The sequence below is a fragment of the Somniosus microcephalus genome, chromosome 29 (genome assembly GCF_052327205.1).
Source record: "Somniosus microcephalus isolate GS21.2 chromosome 29, FLI_Smic_1.0, whole genome shotgun sequence".
NCBI classification, from domain to species: Eukaryota; Metazoa; Chordata; class Chondrichthyes; order Squaliformes; family Somniosidae; genus Somniosus; species Somniosus microcephalus.
In genome coordinates, this window is record NC_141015.1 from 36,514,675 (window position 1) to 36,535,166 (window position 20,492).

Sequence of the window (20,492 nt, forward strand, 5' to 3'; positions counted from 1 at the left end):
ACTAAAACAGATTATCTGGTCATTATCACCTTGCTGTTTGTGGGAGCTTGCTGTGCTCGAATTGGCTGCTGCGTTTCCCACATTACAACAGTGACTACACGTCAAAAAGTACTTAATTGGCTGTGAAGTGCTTTGGGGCATCCGGTGGTCATGAAAAGCAAGTCTTTCAAGTCTTTTTAAGTATTTCTTTTCTGTCTCTTTCTGACTTTCTATATAAGTATATGCCCATCTCTTGGTGTTTGTCAAGCAGGATTCAACCAAAGCTTGTCAAAACCATCACAAGGGAAATGAAAGTAACTGCAGTAAACAATGGAAGAAAGAAATGCATACAGAAGGAGTTTTGTCATGTCTCTCAGAACCTCCCAAAGTGCCTGACATTAAATGAATTGCCAGTGTTATGTACTGTTAATAGTCTCGTAAATAGATTCAAGAGGTTTTCATTATCCCCTTGGAGAGCCTTGTTCATTTGATTTTCTACTTGAAAGGGTAAGCTGAACGTAGCTTGTGGAATGTTATATACCTTGCTTTTCCCTCAATGGCCTCGCCCCATCCTATCTCTGTAATCTCCTTCAATCCCACAACCCTCCGCGATATCTGCGCTACTCCAATTTTGGCCTCTTGCGCATCCCCGATTTTAATTGCTTCACCATTGGCGGCCATGCCTTCAGCTGCCTGGGCCCTAAGCTCTGGAATTCCCTCCCTAAACCTCTCCGCCTCTCTACCTCTCTCTCCTCCTTTAAGACGCTCCTTAAAACCTACCTCTTTGACCAAGCTTTTGGTCACCTGCCCTAATATCTCTTTATGTGGCTCGGTGTCAAATTTTGTTTGATGACGCTCCTGTGAAGTGCCTTGGGACATTTTACTACGTTAAAGATTCTATATAACTACAAGGGGCTAGAAAGTCGGTGCATTTGCGCCTCTCGTTAGCGCCCCCGGAGGGAGCTAATTGGGCACAAATGACTTTTTACCCGGGCGTGACGCCGCTGACTCACACTATACTCAGCGGGAGTTTAGCGGCGGTGGTAACCGGTAGCGCCCCGCGCCGCTGCGCAGGCGATGACAACATCATCACTGTGCGCAGCGCCCCGTTTTCAACCCGCCTGCACAATTGGCCCACGCCCCTTAAATCTGCGCTGGCCGATGACAGCGACCGATTCAGGGGGGCGGGAACGGAGCGGCAGGAGGCTCGCAGGGCGATAAGTAAAAGGGGAGGTGGCGGGCATGGGGAAAAGAAATTCAGCCGACTTACTTGTCGCGGCCTGTTGCCTCTTTGAAGGCGGGGGTCCGTGCCGCGATCTGGCAGCCTGACACTCTTCTTGTGTGCCGGGCTGCTGGCATGACACTCCGCTCCCCGCTGGTCCAGGTAGGGCCCTGCAGAGTTGTGGGCTTGGGCCCTCCCCTTTAATGAGAGGAAGAGCCCTTCCATGCGACAGCGCTACGTGGCCCAGCGCTGCAGAACGCACCGCCCCGATATTCGGGGTTAGCGCTCTAAGAAGGAAGTGGTGCGCTTGAATTAAATTTAATTAAATTTAACGCCCAGGCGACGTTAGCAACCCAGAATGGTCGCTAGCGAATTTTTCCCCCCGAGATGTTGTTCTGATAATTGAAACAAATCAATGTCTGTGATCAACGTTCGCTAGAAGCTCTGCGGCCATGTGGCCGCGCAGCCCGGGACCGGCTGTTCCTTTGTTAAAGTTCACGCATTCGCGAACCTGTGACAGGGCCGCTCGGCCCCTTAAAGGGGCCACGCACCTAGAAAATAAAAATGACGGGGAACACTGGCTTTGATGGAATACATATGAACAATGTACAGAAATTTATAACAGCACAAATGAGCTGATTTGCTGAATTCAGTTTCACAATCCGCTATGGTGGAATTGTGAATTCAAGGAGCGGGGGGGTGGGGGGTGAAGAATTTCACCCCATTTCATTGTGCAAACGGGGTTCCCCCTCAAACTTCCACCGCAGTCACAGTCGCGGTGTTGGGGAGGCTCCCAGGAAATTCCTCCCCCTGGTCTCTGTGTGACCAGTACCCATCACCACCGCACACTCCACTGTCTGCGAAGATCTGCTTTGTTCTAACACAGTAACATGTGCGCGTTCTGACTATTGGTGCGTCAGTGCCGGAGGTACCCAGGCCCTGCACCTCACGAGACTAGCTTAGATTGGCTGTTGGGAAGAGCCAGAAAGAGAGAACTTGCATTTATATAGCGCCTTTCATGACCTCAGGACGTCCCAAAGGTGCTGTACAGCCAATGAAGTACTTTTTGAAGTGTAGTCACTGTTGTAATGTAGGAAATGCAGCAGCCAATTCGAGCACAGCAAGCTCCCACAAACAGTAATGTGATAATGGCCAGATAATCTGTTTTAGTGATGTTGGTTGAGGGATAAATATTGGCCCCAGGACACCGGAGATAATTCCCCCTGCTCTTCTTCGAAATAGTGGCCGTGAGATCTTTTATGTCCACCTGAAAGGACAGGCAGGTCCTCGGTTTAACGTCTCATCTGAAAGACAGTGCAGCACTCCCTCAGTACTGCACTGGGGTGTCAGCCTAGATTTTTGTGCTCATGGGCTGGATTTTGGCAATGGGGAGCTTTTGGAGGCGGGACTCCCACTTGTCGGGTTTTAGTCCCGCCTCCATCAACTTCTGGCCAACCCACGCTATTTTCCCTTGATTGACCTTGTTAAGCTCACCCAGCGGGTTTAGCAGGCTAATTAAGGGAAAGCCGGTGATAGAGAACGTCAGCGTATGACATTTCATGTGTCAAAAATTTTTGACAGATGAATTGTCATTGTTTGACAGCTCTGTGAAGCTCTCAAACACTGACATTCTCTGTTGTTTGATGAGTCCTTGTATTCAAGGCTCATCAAACCTCTTTTGTGAGCAGAAATTAGATGGTTGTTGCCTCGGAGAATGCAGCAGCCATCTGCCATTTCTGCCGGTGAGATGCCGGAGTCTCCGGTTCCCCAACTGTTGAATCCTGCAGGAAGAAACAAAGGTAAGTAAACATTTTCTATCACTTTACACTCACCTCATATACTTACCTCTGCACACTCACCTTCACAGCACACTTTTCGACCCCTCCGACCCCCGCAGACCCACTGCTCGCCTCGCTGACCCTGGCGGGGTTCGCCGCCTTCGGGAAGCCCGCACTTGCGGCTGTAATCCCCTTCCCGCCTCGGGGAGGCGGCTCCCAGTGCGGGTCGCGTACCCGCCTCCTGGGAAGATGGCACGGAGGCGGGTTGGGGGCGGGATGGGCACCCGCCCCCAGATTCTGCCATTTTCCTGGCAGTCCCGCCTCCAAACCCGCCTCCCCAGGGCTGGCAAGACCCCCCCCCTCCCCAAGTCTCTGGAGTGGGACTTGAACCCACAACCTTCTGACTCAGACGCGAGAGTGCTGCCCACAGAGCTACGGCCAATGTAGGCTCTTGCACTGATGGAGGGTTTTTGAAGTGCAGTCACTGTTGTAATGTAAGAAACGTGGCAGCCAATTTGCGCACAGCAAGCTCCCACAAACAGCAATGTGATAATGACCAGATAATCTGTTTTAGTGATGCTGGCTGAGGGATAAATATTGGCCAGGGAGAACTGAAATGTTTTCATTGTTTACCGTTCTCGGAAACGTCAAACCTAGCTGCTTCGCACAAAGTGCGCCACGAGATGTCTGCAGCCTAATCTGTGGTGAACCAACCATGCACAGCAGCCTTTGAAATGTTTGATGGCACAACACTTGTCCTTAATATTCATAGAGTTTGCAAACACTGCTCAGTATTGTGCTTGTGTTTTGAAAACATTCATCAACCTGACTTTCTTCAAACTGTTATGCAAGTTTAATGAGTTGATTGGGACACTGCGAGCGTATCTGTCAGTACTCATGTCCAGTGGAAGATGGCGCTGATGATGCAGTCCGACTGTATGGCTCTCAAAAGCATCTCAAAATACTTCACATACAATGAATAACACCATATGGATGATATAAACAATGATACCTGGATTCCAAGGGTTAAAAACCAGGGTTGTATTCCCCGGAATTTAAAAGGTTAAGGGGTGATCTGATCGACATTTTCAAGATATTAAGGGGAACACATAGGGTAGACAGAGAGAAACTATTTCCGCTGGTTGGGGATTCTGGGACTAGGGGGCAGAGTCTATAAATCAGAGCCAGACCTTTCAGGAGTGAAATTAGGAAACACTTCTACACACAAAGGGTGGTAGAAGTTTGGAACTCTCTTCCGCAAACGGCAATTGATGCTAGATCAGTTGTTAATTTTAAATCTGAGATTGATGGCTTTTTGTTAACCAAAGGTATTGAGGGATATGGGACAAAGGCGGGTACATGGAGTTAGGTCGCAGATCAGCCATGATCTCACTGAATGGCGGAACAGGCTCGAGGGGCTGAATGGCCTCCTCCTGTTCCTATGTTCCTATATAGGCAAATGTAGCAACCACTTTGTGCATAATAAAACCCCATGAACAACAATGAGATAAATAACCAGTTCATCTGCTTTTTGGTGGTGTTTATTGAAGGTGGAATTTTGAAGCTGACACCGAATGTCCTGCTCTTCTTCAAGTGCTGCCATGAGATCTTTAACATCCACCTAAAACAGCTGGACCTGATTTCACTCAAATGTCTCGTACAAAAACCGGCACCTCCGACAGTGCTGCACTCCTTCAGCGCTGTACTGCAGTGCCAGCCTAGACTATGTGCTCAATTCCTAAAGTAGGGCGTGAACTTACAAACTGGTGACCAAGTTGGACAGCGTGCTACCAGACGTTTCTGGTGTGTTCACTGAGGCGCTGGTTGATAGCCAGGCACTAACCCACAGAACAAGAGGGAAAAATCTCAGGGATTTCATGAGCCACCCTAGCCTGCTCATTCACAAGGTCTTGCCAGCTCAGCGTGGCATTCAGGGACCCGCACCTGGGCCACAAGTGGTTTGTGATGTGGGATACTAGGAGAGGAGAGACAGTAACTGAACAGACCGAGTCTCGTGCTGCATGGGAAGCAGGCTGATGTAGTGAGCGGTGGAATGATTCTATTTAGACTCTGCATTGTGTACCATTTATAACGTGTGAAGTTCAAATTCCTCCATGGCCTCGCCCCTCCCTATCTCTGTAACCCCCTGCAGCCCCACAACCCTCCGAGATCGCTACGCTCCACCAATTCTGGCCCTGATTTTAATTGCTCCACTATTGGTGGCCCTGCTTTCATCCGTCTCGGCCCTGAACTCTGGAATTCCTTCCTTAAATCTCTCCGCCTCTCCAGCTCTCCAGTCCTTTAAGACTCTCCTTAAAACCTACCTCTTTACCAAACTTTCGGTCACCTGGCCTAACATCTCCTTCTTTGGCTCGGTGTCAATTTTTTGTTGTTGTATGTGTGTGTGAAGCGCCTTGGGACGTTTTACTATGTTAAAGGCGCTATATAAATGCAAGTTGTTGCTGTTGTTGAATAGAAATATAGGCAAGTTGAAATTCACAGCCAAGGCCTGTGAATATTTCACTGTTGGCTTAGAAACATAGATGATAGGAGCAGGAGTAGGCCATTCGGCCCCTCGAGCCTGTTCCGTCATTTAATGAGATCATGGCTGCTCATCCAAATTCAGTACCCTGTCCCTGCCTTCTCCCCTTATCCCTTGATCCCTTTAGCCTTAAGAAATATATCTAACTCCTTCTTGAATATATTTAATGAATTGGCCTCAACTGCTTTTTGTGGTAGAGAATTCCACAGGCTCACCACTCTCTGGGTGAAGAAATTCCTCCTCATCTCAGTCCTAAATGGCTTACCCCTTATCCTTAGACTGTGACCCCTGGTTCTGGACTCCCTGGCCATCGGGAACATCCTTCCTGCATCTAGTCTGTCTAGTCCTGTTAGAATTTTATAAGTTTCAATAAGATCCCCTCTCATTCTTCTAAACTCCAGCGAGTATGAGCCTAATCGACCTAATCTCTCCTCATATGTCATTCCTGCCATCCCAGGCTTGTGTTTGTAATTTTAGCCCACTGTAGGGCATTAGGTTTGCAGCATTGCACAGAAATTAGAAACCTGAAATTAGAGCAGACTCGTATTAATGTGGTTTCGTGAGGAAACCTTGATTTCCATGGTGACCACTAGGCCCCAGACACTACCCATGGAATTTTAAGAAACCTCCTTGGTCAAAAGCTGCAATCAGCTGTCGCGTCTCACTGAACGACGAACTCACGGGGCTCTATCATTTCATTTTTAAGGCTGACTCTTGCACACGGCTTGGGGAACATTCTGAGCGGGCTCAGCGGATTGCGAAAGCCAGACGGGAATTCTTTTACGGAACATCGGAGCCACAGATCCCAGAAGCTAAAGGTAAGCGCCAAGGTCCGTCGTGGGACGTGTTAGAAAGCTGCCGCGAGCTTATAACGAGTCGTATCGAAGTAACGTAGGATCAGGTGCCGAGCCATATTGAAGCACTCACTGGCTTTGTTCGCTGCTGCATGTTAAAGCATCTTCAAACCCCTGCAAAATAGTGTAGATGGGAGGAGACTCGTGAGGAGTTTGGACACCAGCACAGACTACACAATAGCAAAATACTGTGGATGCTGGAAATCAGAAAATGCTGGAAACACTCAGCAGGTCAGGCAGCATCCGAGGAGAGAAAAACAGAGTCAACGTTTCAGGTCGAGAACCCTTCGTCAGAACTGGAAAAGGTTAGAGAAGAGAGATCTTTAAGCAGGGGCAGGGAGGAGGGGAGGAAAGAACAAAGGGAAGGTCTGTGATAGGCTGTGAGGCAGGAGAGATTGACTGACAAACGGGATGATGGTGCGAGGCGTAAAGAGGGGTGATGGGACAAGTTAAGAAACAGATGACTCTAGATGAGGTGTGAATGGCGATGGCAGAATCATCAACAACTACCACGTGAGAAGACAAGGGGGAAAAAAAATATAGGGGCCGAGGTTATAGTCTGAAATTCTTGAACTCAATGTTAAGTCCAGAAGGCTGTAAAGTGCCCAGCTCAGACTAGTTGGGCTGCTTCTGTTCAATTCTATTTAAGTGGAACGATTCATAAGCTGCTACTGGAAGGAAAGGCTCCTTCCTCCATCTGTAATGGTGGCTAGCCCAATACAGCAGGAGGGTTTTACTAGACTCCCACAACCCCATAAGAGGAGGGTGTCACCCACACTTATCAGAGGCAGGTATCGCTGCTGGCTGTCAACCATCCCATTAACAGAGCCTCCGGGTCTCCGCTCGCCGGGACTGTCTGGAGCGGGGCTCAAACCCTGCACCTTCTGACTCAGAGGTGGTGAATGCTAAACACTCAGGCAAAGGCTGGCTCCAGCATGTGTGCTGATAGAGTACAAGAGTATAGATTCACCAGGGTGATACCAGGGATGGAGATCTATAGCTGTAAGGAGAGATGAGATGCTGGGACTATTCAAACTCCAGCAGAGAGGCCTGTGAGGAGATTGAATCAAGATTTTTAAAATTATATGGGGTTTTGATAGAGTAGATAGACGATTTCCTCTGGAGATTCAGTAACAAGGGGTTATCAATTTAAGATTATCACTAATGAGGGGAGAGATTAGGAGGAATTTCTTCATGCAGTGGGTTGTTAGACCATGGAATGCTGTGCCACAGGGAATGGTTGAGATAGAGACAATTGCATCTTTTAAGAGAAAACTGGATAAATATTTGAAGCAGCTGAATCATAGAATGTTGCAACACAGAAAGAGGCCATTCGGCCCATCGTGCCTGTGCCGGCTCTTTGAAAGAGCTCTCCAATTAGTCCCACTTCCCCCTACTCTTTCCCCATAGCCATGCAAATTTTCTCCCTTTAAGTATTTATCCAATTCCCTTTTAAATGTTATTATTGAATCTGCTTCCTCCACCCTTTCAGGCCGTGCTTTCCAGATCACATTCTTTTTCCTCATGTCGCCTCTGGTTCTTTTGCCAATTACCGTAAATCTGCGTCCTCTGGTTACCGACTCTTCTGCCACTGGAAACAGTTTCTCCTTATTTACTCTATCAAAACCCTTCAAGATTTTGAACACCTCTACTAAATCTCCCCTTAACCTTCTCTGCTTTAAGGAGAACAAATCTAGTTTCTCCAGTCTCTCCACGCAACTGAAGTCTTTCATCCCTGGCACCATTCTAGTAAATCTCCTTCGCACCCTCTCCAAGGCCTTGACATCTTTCCTAAAGTGCGGTGCCCAGAATTGGACACAATTCTCCAGCTGCGGCCTAACCAGTGTTTGTAAAGAAATGCAGGGCTATGGGGAGAGAGCAAATCCCATGTAGTGGGATTAGTTTTGGATTGCTATAGCAAAGAGTCAGCACAGACACGATGGAAACAAATGCTCATGGTTCTCTGAGCATTTATATCTGTTCCTTCACTTCACTGTCAATGAGAGTGTGGTGTATGTAACCGTTCCACCTTTAAGAGAACTATTTTAAGAGATGCACTACTTTATCTTGGCTGCTGTATACTGTAATACCGGTGGTGACCACACCGGTATATAAGTGCTGTGTAATGATTTATTGGGCAGTTCAGCCTGACCTTCGACTAGTAAAGACCTGTTGAATTTATTCTTGTGGTCTGTGTGCAGTGATTCTTATTAACAATAACTAGAACACACAGACTTAACAGAGAGTTTTGTCTGTAATTTAGAGACATTCCCTTTGCAATCAGAATCAGACAATGCTGCAATTAAGCAATCAGCTTGAAACAGACAGCTCGGGCCAGAACGGCAAGATGAAGTTTGTAAGTAGAGGGGAAAGTGTTGAATCCTGTGGTATATAAAGTGATGTAAACTTAAACAGTTATTCCTTTTTATTCAGTCATGGATTACAATGAAACAAGTTTAAGATAAGTGTAAGCAAAGGGTTAATCAGTCGGACTTGAAAGTCTGCTCATGTGCCACTGCTAATGATTTTGCATTACATTGCAGTAATGTTAGCTTTTAGCCTTTTTTTTTAAGTAGGGAAGTATGATTCTTAAATTGTAATATCTTAAAATAGTTTGAAGGATACATCAATTATAAGGTTGTAATCACAGACTTAGTTAATAGCAGTAAGAGAAGGTTACTAACTACAGCAGCGCCGACACAGGACAGGCATGAAAAGCTATCATTACAACACTATAAAGACAAATGATTGGCAGTATGAAGAACATTGCTGAATGAGCTTTGGCAACAGCTTTCAAAAAGTGTTGGAAGTTTTTATTAAAATACTACTTAAATAAAACAAAAGTAACAAGTGTTGCCAAGCAGAAAAATGCAATGAAAAAGACAGAGGTATTTACGCAGCATCTTATTGCATTTGTCAGAAACTTCTCAAAGTGCTTCACATCACAAGGCCGTTAAGGAGCTAAAAGAGGCAGCCATTTTTGTATGATAGCAAAATACTGCGGATGCTGGAAATCCGAAATAACAACAGAAAACGCTGGAAAAACTCAGCAGGCCAGGCAACATCCGTGGCGAGAGAAACAGAGTTAACGTTTCGGGTCGAAACCCTTGAAGGGTTGCGACCTGAAACGTTGACTCTGTTTCTCTCCACGGATGTTGCTGGGCCTGCTGAGTTTTTCCAGCCATTTTTGTATGTTCATCAAGGTCCCACAAACAGCGATGGGAGATATGATTAATTCATTTGTCTTTTCTTGGTGTTGATTGAGGTAGGACATTGGCCTGGACACCGGGAGACCTCCCTGCTCTTCTTTCGGTTGTGCTGTGGGATCTTTAAGGGGCACCCGAACCACCAGAACAGGCAGATGGAGTGGTGATTTAATGCCCCATCTGAAGGGTATCTCCTCCAATGTTTGAGGTGGACGCCAGGTTCCCCTCTGCACCAGAAGACTGTGGGTTCAAGCCCCACACCGGGACTTGAGTTCATAAGCCCGACACTTTCATGTCGCACTCTGTGCATTGGCACAGAGGCGGTTCTAAGGATGAGATTTTAAACAAAGTCCCCCTCTGCCTGTTCAAGTGTTGTGATTCGGGCTGTCTCCCGATACTTCTTATTTGTGCGCAATGTAAAGTTTAGCTTTCACTGGCAAACGCGAGCCAAAGCTTAATTTCCAGCACAAAGTGTGCAGGATAGCAGGACACCAGGTGAACCACGAACCCTTTTAACATTGCGTCATAGTACAGGACACCACAGACACTCCTAATCTTTCCAACAATGCTAAACTCACAGTGACAGGCCATTGGCTCCAGCTCCGGCTAAAACTAATGGCCCAGAAATTCGGGTCGGAGGCTTCCCGCAGGTGCAAGCCCCTGACCTGCACTTACCTAGCGCGCCAGCCATTGAGCTGTGGGCCCCCGTGGGATTCCGATCCTGGGCCTCCTCCAACGGCCGGCACGCAGTGCTTGCGTATCCCAGGGGCGCAGTTAGTTCGATGCCATGGAGAGCCAATGGTAGCAGGGAATGCTTCATTCATAAGTTTGACAGGAAGAGCTGTCAACCCTATAAATACTATAAGCCCCAAAACATCACTAAAACTTCAAATACATTTTTTAAAAACATCACATTTTTAAAATAACTATAAATTACATGAAATAACTATTTTAAGCAATAATTTAAATTTTTGAAAAAATTAATTACATTTTCTAACGGGGCTAAAAATAAACGTACCTTTCTTTAAAGTATTTAAAAATAATAAACCTGTGGAAAAAATGTTTTAATTTTAATTAATTCACCACTTACCTTGTTAAAAGCAGGCCTTGCGCCTGCTTTTTAAAAGTGTAACTGCTGGAGACTTACCCTCACGGAGAACCCTGCAAAAAAAAGTAAGTTCGATGCGCACGCGCTGCCTCTCCGGCGCACGCGTTCCACCTGTCAACCCCTTCTTTCAGGGGAACGGAATTGCCGGTTTCCTGCACATGCGCAGTGCATGCACGAAACCGTCACTTCCATTGGGTTTACGGGTGAGTACCCCATGCGTACTCACCCGTGGGGACCCGAATTTCTGGGCCATTAATTCATATTTATTAGGAAGTAAGATTAAATAGAAGCCAAAAAGAGATTGCAGTCAACGTTCCCTCTAAACAGCGCGGCCGCGCAGCCTGGGACCATGCGGGACCGGCTTTTCCAACATGAAATTTCGCGGAAACTTTGAATGGGCCGCGCAGCCCGTTAAAGGGACCGCGCACCCAAATTTGGAATTAGGAGGAACATTGATCACAGTAATTCAGTTAGCTTTACTTCATCAGTTTAAAAACAATAAAATGATCAAAACCCTGGCAGTTCTCTTCTGGAATTTGGACTATGTGTCTGTGATGACAAGTTAGCATTGAGGAACTAATCCCATCGCGTTCTTTCTCGTTGCTGTCACTCGGACGTGCAATAGCCAAGCGAATTGCAGTCACTCGCGCTGCCAGACAGATGTACGTAGTTGAACAGCTTGTTCCCACCTTGGAATAAGAGTCCGTTCCTCACCAAAGCAAGTTCATTTGAGGAACCCCAGATCCCCTCTCAACATGCAGGTTAAACGAGTTGTTAATCATTACTTCTTTCCCTTGGTGAGACAGCCATTACAGACAATGTCTCTTTCTCACAGTAGCCAAATCCCAATCAGAAGTTCAGGGAGTTCTCCTGGTGTCATGGCCAATAATTCTTCCTCAACTAATATCGCCAAAAACAGCATGAATTGGTCATTCATTAATGGGACATTGCTGATGAAAAATGGCTGTGGCATTTGATAGTTCAGTTTGACCGATAACCTGGAAAATTCTCTTTCCAAAAATGATTTACATTTTTTACCTCAACGAGGCAATGAGAAGGGTCAGAAAGTACAAAGCTTATATTTGCTAGAGCTTAGAAGAATGAGAGGGGTTCTCATTGAAACTTATAAAATTCTAACAGGACTAGACAGACTAGATGCAGGAAGGATGTTCCCGATGGCGGGGGAGTCCAGAACCAGGGGTCACAGTCTAAGGATAAGGGGTAAGCCATTTAGGACAGAGATGAGGAGGAATTTCTTCACCCAGAGAGTGGTGAACCTGTGGAATTCTCTACCACAGAAGGCAGTTGAGGCCAATTCATTAAATATATTCAAGAAGGAGTTAGATATATTTCTTGAGGCTAAAGGGATCAAGGGATATGGGGAGACGGCAGGGACAGGGTACTGAATTTGGATGATCAGCCATGATCTCATTAAATGGCGGAGCAGGCTCGAGGGGCCGAATGGCCTACTCCTGCTCCTATCTTCGATGTTTCTGTGTAAAAAAACTCTCACTGGGTCTTTACAACAGCTTAATGCTGAGAATAGGACTCTGCAAAATCGATCCCTTAAATTCATTAACAGACTTTTCAGGAGCGCTGTTAATCTGAACATCCTAAACCTTTGAAATTTTACAGCTCAGTTCTTTATCGAAGCCATTACCGCACCAGTTAGTGCCAACCTAGGTAGAACATGGGTTAAATGCAGGGCAAAGATCCCCTCTGTGATGCAAAGCTCAAATTGCCTCATTCCCTTCTATTAAGGACTTATACAAACATGCTCGCTGGTTGGTACAGTGTTTGTAACTGTGCAAACACTGAGCTGTTCAAACTGGATGCAGTTCAGTTGCACACACTATACAAAGGTGGGTTTAGCTTAGGGTTTGTTCAGCCGCTCATGATCTTCGTCTCTCCTCCACCGAGGTTGAAGATTCAGTTCCTAACAATCTGTTGTCTGCTTGCAGCTGATTCTGAAACCCAGCAGTCACTGGCAAATCCACGCATTACCGCAACGAGTGAGAGAACGCAGGACCAGCGAAAGGGACAGTCCACTGATGGATCTTCCGAGGTGCTACCGCGCGCGGTCAATCATGGCTCCGTGGAGGTGGTTAAAGATCTGAAATCTTTGCCGAATGGGACTTCTGTGGCTTACAAACCAGGAGGCGCGACCAGAGCGATCAAGTACTCGGAGACTGATCTGGACGCGGTGCCCATCAGACGCTACCAGGAAACCAACCTGGATGAAGTCATGGCGGAATACAACATGACCAGCCCAGACAGGAGCGACGGTATTCACCATCCGAGTTCAACGGCTGCTCAGATGGGCCATGGCGCTGCTCCGGGAGGCTCCGTGCCGGACGGGACCGCCGAGGACCGGGAGGAGTGCAGGGAAGAGCAATCTAAAGGTGCAGAGGATGACGTCTTCTCCGAGGCACCTTCTGCAGCTGATGAAAGGTAATCGGTTCCTAAACGGGCAACTTGTATAAAAAATCAAAACTGCCGCAAAGAATTCTAACTAACCTTAAAATCCCTCTTGCTGAGAGACCTGGATGGTATGGTCAGTTAGCATGATGAGCTTTTCACCTTTTGGGATCTGGATTTCAATCCATCTAAGTTGATGGACCAGGTACTGCCAGAGTTAGATACAGGGCAAAGCTCCCTCAAATCAAATCAAATCAAATCAACTTTTATTGTCATTGTTAGTGCACAAGTGCAGTACAACGAAATGTAGGCTTGCGGCTCCCGAGAGTGTACAATTTGGATTAGGACACTTAAACATTCAACATACATTTGTACATATATATTAGCATAAATATGACCATAATAAAGTGCATCGGCAGATGTGCAGGCTTTACCGTGCCCCAACTTTAATGGGGCAGAAATTCCGGTCTCCGAGCGTAGGCCATCGTAATCCATCAGAAAGGCCCCACAACTTCCGGGTTTCCGGATGCGCGAAACCAGCACCTTGCGATCTGTCAAGGTACGCCTCGACAGATCATGTGTGTAGTGTGTGTGCCTTTAATCAGAACTACTTTTTACAGCTCCTGTATACTGTAGTACCGGCAGTGACCACACCGGTATATAAGCTGTGCGCATGCCTCTGTACCCCAGTCTAGAGATTACCCTCCTCCAGTAAAGACCTGTTATTTGTTAGTGTACAGCATCCGTGTGATTATTTATCCACTGAACCACGGATCTAACAGTGGCGACGAGTGTCGATTCGAATCTACCTGCAACATAAAAAAAAACAAAAAACATAGTCGAGTCCAGGAACACGGGCGTCGACCGCGAGCAACCGCCCAGCAGTCAGGCAGAGGTCCAACTTCGCTGGGGAGGCTGTGGAGAGCCGGGCTTGGTTCCCCAGCCACAACGAGCAGTAAGAGACTGACGACAGGTGCAGAGCAGACCCTTCCCGAGCAGCGGCGGCTGGAGCCGACCGATGGCAGAGAGAGAGCCGAGCAGCGTCGACGGGGTAGGAAAGAGGGTGAAGAGAGCAGGGCGCAGCCGGGGGTTGATCACTGAGCGGCGTCGAGGAAAAATACTGCAAACCGGAGAGAGAGAGGGTAAGAAACAGCTGGGTTCTAGACTGAGCGGCGTCGACAAATATCAAGAGAAGAACGCGCAGAGCACAGCCAGGGATCACGGGCTGATCAGGGTCCGCGGGGCGAAGCAAGGGGAGACGCCATTGAGCCGCGGAGAAGCAGGGAGAGCGCGGGAGACGCCATTGAGCCGCAGAGAAGCAGGGAGAGCGCGGGAGGCGCCATTGAGCCGTGGAGAAGAAGGAAGAGCGCGGGAGACGCCATTTTGCGAAGCCGCAGCGGAGAAGATGGGCGAGCGCGGGAAGGAAGGAAAGCGCGGGAGACGCCATTTTGTGCCAGCGGAGAAGAAGGGGAAGCGCGGGAGGCGCCATTGGTGATAGTTAACGCATAACCAAGGATGCCGAAGAGTGGCAGTATCTCTACTTTCGACAATGAAGTCGAAGATTGGGCGACATATGTGGAACGTATTGAGGTGTACTGCAGGGCGAATGAAGTGCCAGATGCTAATAAAGCACTGGTTCTGTTAAATTCCATGGGTGCAAAAACTTATGGGTTACTGCGAAATCTAATAACCCCAGAGAAGCCGGTAAACAAGAATTTTGAAAGCATAGTAGAAATCCTACAGGACCACTTAAACCCCACACCGCTGCTGATAGCGGAACAATTTAAGTTCCATAAAAGGAACCAACACAAAGACGAAAGCAATGCCGAGTACCTAACGGAACTGCGCAAGCTATCGAAATACTGCCAGTTTGGAGCGGGACTAGCAGACATGTTAAGGGACAAGTTTGTGTGTGGGCTACAAAGTGAACGAACCCAGAAACGGCTTCTATCAGAAAAGGACCTTACGCTGGACAAAGCTTTCAGTATGGCAGTATCACACGAAGCAGCCGCCAGGGGCGCTGCAGAGATACAACGGAGACCGCAAGAATATGGCACCAACGAAATGACCTATGGAACAGGGAAGTGCTATCGCTGCGGCAGAACAACACATGACCAGAAAGATTGTTGGTTCAAGGACCAAGTGTGCAGACAGTGTGGGAAAGCAGGACACATAGCAAGAGTCTGCAGGTCTGGGAAGAAAACCAACAGTAAGAGATCTCCACAAAAGAAGTACAAAAAGGTACACCAGGTGATGGACAGTGGTTCAGACGAACAGAAAAGTGACACAGACTCCGGAAGCAAGGAGCTGGGTTGTCTGAAACTACATAAGGTAACCGAAATGGAGGATCACCAGACTATCTGGGTTACACTCAAGATAGACGGAGTCCAAATGGAATTGGACACAGGGTCAGCTCTAACAGTCATAAATCAAAGAGACTACAAGCGGCTATTTTCACACATACCCTTGAAAGCTACAGAGATTGTCTTGAAGACGTATACGGGGCAAAAAGTCTACCCCAAAGGGAAAATAAGGGTGAAAGTGACATATAAAGGTCAGGAAATACCTAAAATGGATATATATGTATTGCCAAGTGGAGGACCACCACTGCTAGGACGTGAATGGATCCGGAAGATACAATTAGATTGGCATTCCAAACAGGCACTGAAGGTTGAGGCCAAAAAGGATGACGACGTCACACCTGGACGACTGTCAAAAATGCTAACTGACACAAAAGAAGTGTTCCAGGAGGGACTAGGAACACTAAAAGGAATAACAGCAACAATTAAAATAGAGGAAAATGCAAGCCCAAAGTTTCTGACGGCCAGACCAGTGCCTTATGCGATCAGACCAGCAGTTGAAGCAGAGCTGGAAGGGTTGGAACGTTCAGGAGTACTGTCCAAAGTGGACTGGAGCGAGTGGGCTACACCCATCGTTCCTGTAATGAAGAGGCCGTTGAGTAATACGCCTGGGGAACCAAAGAAGGTCCGCATCTGTGGGGATTTTAAGGTGACAGTGAACCCAGTCCTTCACACGGTGCAATATCCGCTTCCACGAATTGAGGATATTTTCGCCTCGCTATCTGGTGGTAAACGCTTCACCAAAATTGATCTAGCCCAGGCGTACTTGCAAATGGAGGTAGAAGAAGCTTCGAAACATTACCTTACGATCAACACCCATAAAGGTCTCTATCAATACAACCGGCTGGTGTTTGGAGTAGCCTCGGCTCCGGCTATCTGGCAAAGGGCGATGGATCAGGTCCTGCAAGGGATTCCAGGGACCCAGTGTTATTTGGACGACATCTTGGTCACGGGCGAAAATGACGGTGATCACCTCGCTAATTTGGAGAAGGTGCTCGCCAGATTAAAGGAATATGGGCTACGAGCTAATCGCCACAAGTGCGAGTTTTTCCAGAAACAGATCTCGTATTGCGGCCACGTCATCGATGAAGAGGGGTTACATAAGTCCCCTGACAAGATTGAGGCAGTAGTCAAGGCTCCAGCACTGGAAAATGTGTCACAACTGAGGTCGTTCCTCGGGCTGGTAAACTATTACCACAAGTTCTTACCAAATTTGTCTACGGTATTACACCCGCTGAACACCCTACTGCAAACAGGGGTATCATGGAAGTGGGATGACGAACGTAGACGAGCTTTCCAGAAGTGTAAAGAATTGATCACATCAAAAGAGGTGTTGGCCCATTTCAACCCAGCACTACCAATTCGTTTGGCATGTGAAGCATCACCCTACGGCATTGGAGCGGTGCTGTCGCACAAATTCCCAGACGGGTTGGAGAGGCCAGTAGCCTTTGCGTCTCGGTCACTAACCTCAGCCGAGTGCAACTACGCCCAGATTGACAGGGAGGCCCTCAGCCTAGTATGGGGAGTAAAAAAATTCAACCACTATCTGCATGGGCAGAAGTTCACCTTGCTGACTGACCACCAACCACTTGTCTCCATCTTTAATCCTAAGAAGGGCGTGCCAGTAATGACTGCACAGCGGTTATAAAGATGGTCCCTGTTTCTACGGGCGAATCAATATGAAATAGAATATAAAGGCACGAAACAGCATGGGAACGCTGATGGGCTATCGCGCCTGCCACTGCCTACTGTGGAGGAAGCACCAGCAGTGGACCCTATCGAGATATTTTATTCGTCGATAATTGAACGATTGCCAGTAACAAACGCGGATAAAGAGAAGGAGACCCGCAGTGATCCGACGCTGTCACGGGTATATGAATTGACGGTGAGGGGATGGCCAACACATGGTGACTCACTGTTGCCAGCATTCTCACCCAGAAGAGAACAGCTGTCAGTATGCCAGGGGACAGTGATATGTGGATCCAGAGTGGTGATTCCACCCAAGTTAAGGGAGAGAGTGCTAAATGAGCTACATGAAGGTCATCTGGGGGGAGTGAAAATGAAAAGCCTTGCTAGGGCTTATGTGTGGTGGCCGGGAATCGATCAACAAATCGAAGACCGAACTAAGAGCTGCTTAGGATGCCAGAAGGTCCAAAATGCACGACCACATGCCCCTCTACACCCATGGGAGTGGCCTTCCTCTCCATGGCAACGGGTGCACATTGATTTCGCTGGTCCATTCATGGACTCAATGTTCTTAATAGCAGTGGATGCTCATTCAAAGTGGCCTGAAGTGATAAAGATGTCTTCAACCACTACAGAGAAAACGATTGCAGTCCTGCGGACCATATTTGCCAGAAACGGGTTGCCAGAGCAGATCTGCTCTGATAGTGGACCACAGTTTGTGTTCGACGAGTTCCAAAAATTCATGAAAAGGAATGGGGTAAGGCATTACACATCCGCCCCGTATCATCCAGCCACCAATGGATTGGCTGAGAGGTTCGTACAAACCTTTAAGAAGGCGATAAAGGCCATGTGCGACGAGGAAATTCCACTACAACATAAGATGGACAATTTCTTATTAGCCTACCGAAACGCGACACATGCAGTTATCAACCAGACCCCGGCCATGATGTTTTTTAACCGAAGGTTGAGATCTCGTCTGGACTTGCTCAGACCAAATGTGCGAAGAAATGTTGAGGACAAACAATTCCAGCACATCAACGAGAAGCCGACAAGGAGCTTCAATGTAGGGCAACCAGTCTTGGCCCGGGACTATCGAACAGAGAAGTGGCAACCCGGAACGATATGTACAAGGCAGGGGCCATTAATGTACACAGTGGATGTCGGGGAGAACATTGTGAGACGCCACGTCGATCAGATCTTAGCATCACAGGAATGCGTCAACCCCATGTCTCGAGTACCTGGGGATGAACCCGACATACCGGTAGCATCTACTTCAGACCCAGTAGCAGTGGAACCCGATGAACTACCCGATGAAAGGGGGTCAGAATTGCCTCTGCACCAAGAACAAGAACCTCTGGAAAGGCGCTATCCCGAAAGGGTCAGGAAGCCGCCCCAAAGACTGAATCTATAAATGGACTTTTGTTATTGAATGTACATGTAAAAATGTAATTGTTATTTGAATATTAAGGGGGTATTATTAATCTAAAAAGGGAGGAATTGTAGTGTATGTGCCTTTAAGTCAGAACTACTTTTTACAGCTCCTGTATACTGTAGTACCGGCAGTGACCACACCGGTATATAAGCTGTGCTCATGCCTCTGTACCCCAGTCTAGAGATTACCCTCCTCCAGTAAAGACCTGTTATTTGTTAATGTACAGCATCCGTGTGATTATTTATCCACTGAACCACGGATCTAACAATGTGGACCGAAAGTAAAATTAGTATCCCACATGGCAGCTGTCTTTCGTTCTGCCAGCGCATTTCACACTTCATCTAGAGCCATCTTTTGTTTCTTAATCTGTCCTATTACCATCTCGTCTCGCCTGGAATATCTCTTAATGTCTCTTTACTTCTCAAAGAACTTCCCTTTTGTTCTTTCATCCCCTCCCCCATTTCCCAGCCCCCAAACTTGCTTTTTCATCTGTTTCATTTCCTGCTTTTTTCTCAGTTCTGACGAAGGGTTTCGACCTGAAACGTTAACTCTGTTTCTCTCTCCACAGATGTTGCCTGGCCTGCTGAGTTTTTCCAGCTTTTTCTGTTGTTATTTCAGATTTCCAGCATCCGCGGTGTTTTGCTATTGTAAAATTAGTATCGTTGGTGCAGAGTTGGGCTTTTTGCCCAGCAACGGCCCAACAATTGCCCACGGAACTCTCACGGCTGGTAAAAGCAGGTGCAGGGCCTGCTTTCATCAGCGTAAGTGTTATTATAAACCTTAAATTAAACACTTGAAAATAAAAAACGATGGACAAACACTTTAAATTTGTTAATGCAAATATTGGCCAGGTTTAAGATGTTTAAAATTATTTTTCAAAAAATTACATTTTTACTGTATTTGGGGTAATTAAGGGACTTATGAATAAAATTCAGGACATTTATGTTCATCAGATTTGTGTAAATTGTTTCATTATTTGGGGATTCCATTGCTTGTCGTTAGGGGATTCCGTTCGGAAATGACAGCAATGGAATCCTGCTTTGTGATTGGAGAATCGGGTCCAGGTGATCCCAGGGATGCCTCCGCACCGCCTGGGATCGGTGGGCCTTTACGCGGGCGGACGCCTGGGGGTCTGAGACCCGAGCTCTCCGCGGCTCGGATGACAGCAGACAGGTGCGGAAACGTTTCGAGCGTTGGGACGGGGTGGGGGCACGCCCCCGACCGCAAATTCTAATCCAAATTTGTCTCAGCTCCAACCTTTGAGGGTCCTGAATCAGCGCGACGATTTCAGCTCCTCGCGCAAACGGTCCTTGTAGCCTCTCTGAGTAATTCTGCCAATTTGAGTTGAATGATGGGCAGATTGACTGAGCTTGAGATGGCTGTTTCATTTAGGACCCTTCCAGATGTCAGAGAGAGCCTGTTACAGCATCGGAAATGGACCTGGCGGCTGTTTTCTTTATTTTAGACCTAAAGCAGTGGAACAGCACCTCAGGGAAATGCTCATATCAGACGTTTATAGTTATTACCAGCAATGAAAGACCAAGATCAGATAATCCAATGGCTCCCCGCTGTCAGGAGCATAGAAACATAGAAGATAGGAGCAGGCGTAGGCCATTCGGCCCCTCGAGCCTGCTCCGCCATTTAATGAGATCATGGCTGATCATCCAAATTCAGTACCCTGTCCCTGCTTTCGCCCCATACCCCTTGATCCCTTTAGCCTTAAGAAATATATCCAACTCCTTCTTGAATATATTTAATGAATTGGCCTCCACTGCTTCTGTGGTAGAGAATTCCACAGGTTCACCACTCTCTGGGTGAAGAAATTCCTCCTCATCTCTGTCCTAAATGGCTTACCCCTTATCCTTAGACTGTAACCCCTGGTTCTGGACTCCCCCGCCATCGGGAAC

The 20,492-nt window shown here is 47.3% G+C and overlaps 1 protein-coding gene across 4 annotated transcripts in view; it reads left to right on the forward strand.

The window, feature by feature from the left end:
• LOC147098642 (PH and SEC7 domain-containing protein 1-like) overlaps positions 1–20,492 on the forward strand; it is a 303,222-nt gene that overhangs the window by 114,208 nt on the left and 168,522 nt on the right. For all 4 annotated transcript variants that reach the window (XM_085970604.1, XM_085970603.1, XM_085970606.1 and 1 more), the window contains exons 5-6: positions 6,228–6,339; positions 12,651–13,140. In XM_085970604.1, the coding sequence (XP_085826730.1) occupies positions 6,228–6,339; positions 12,651–13,140 (602 nt within the window). The remainder of the gene's footprint in view (positions 1–6,227; positions 6,340–12,650; positions 13,141–20,492) is intronic.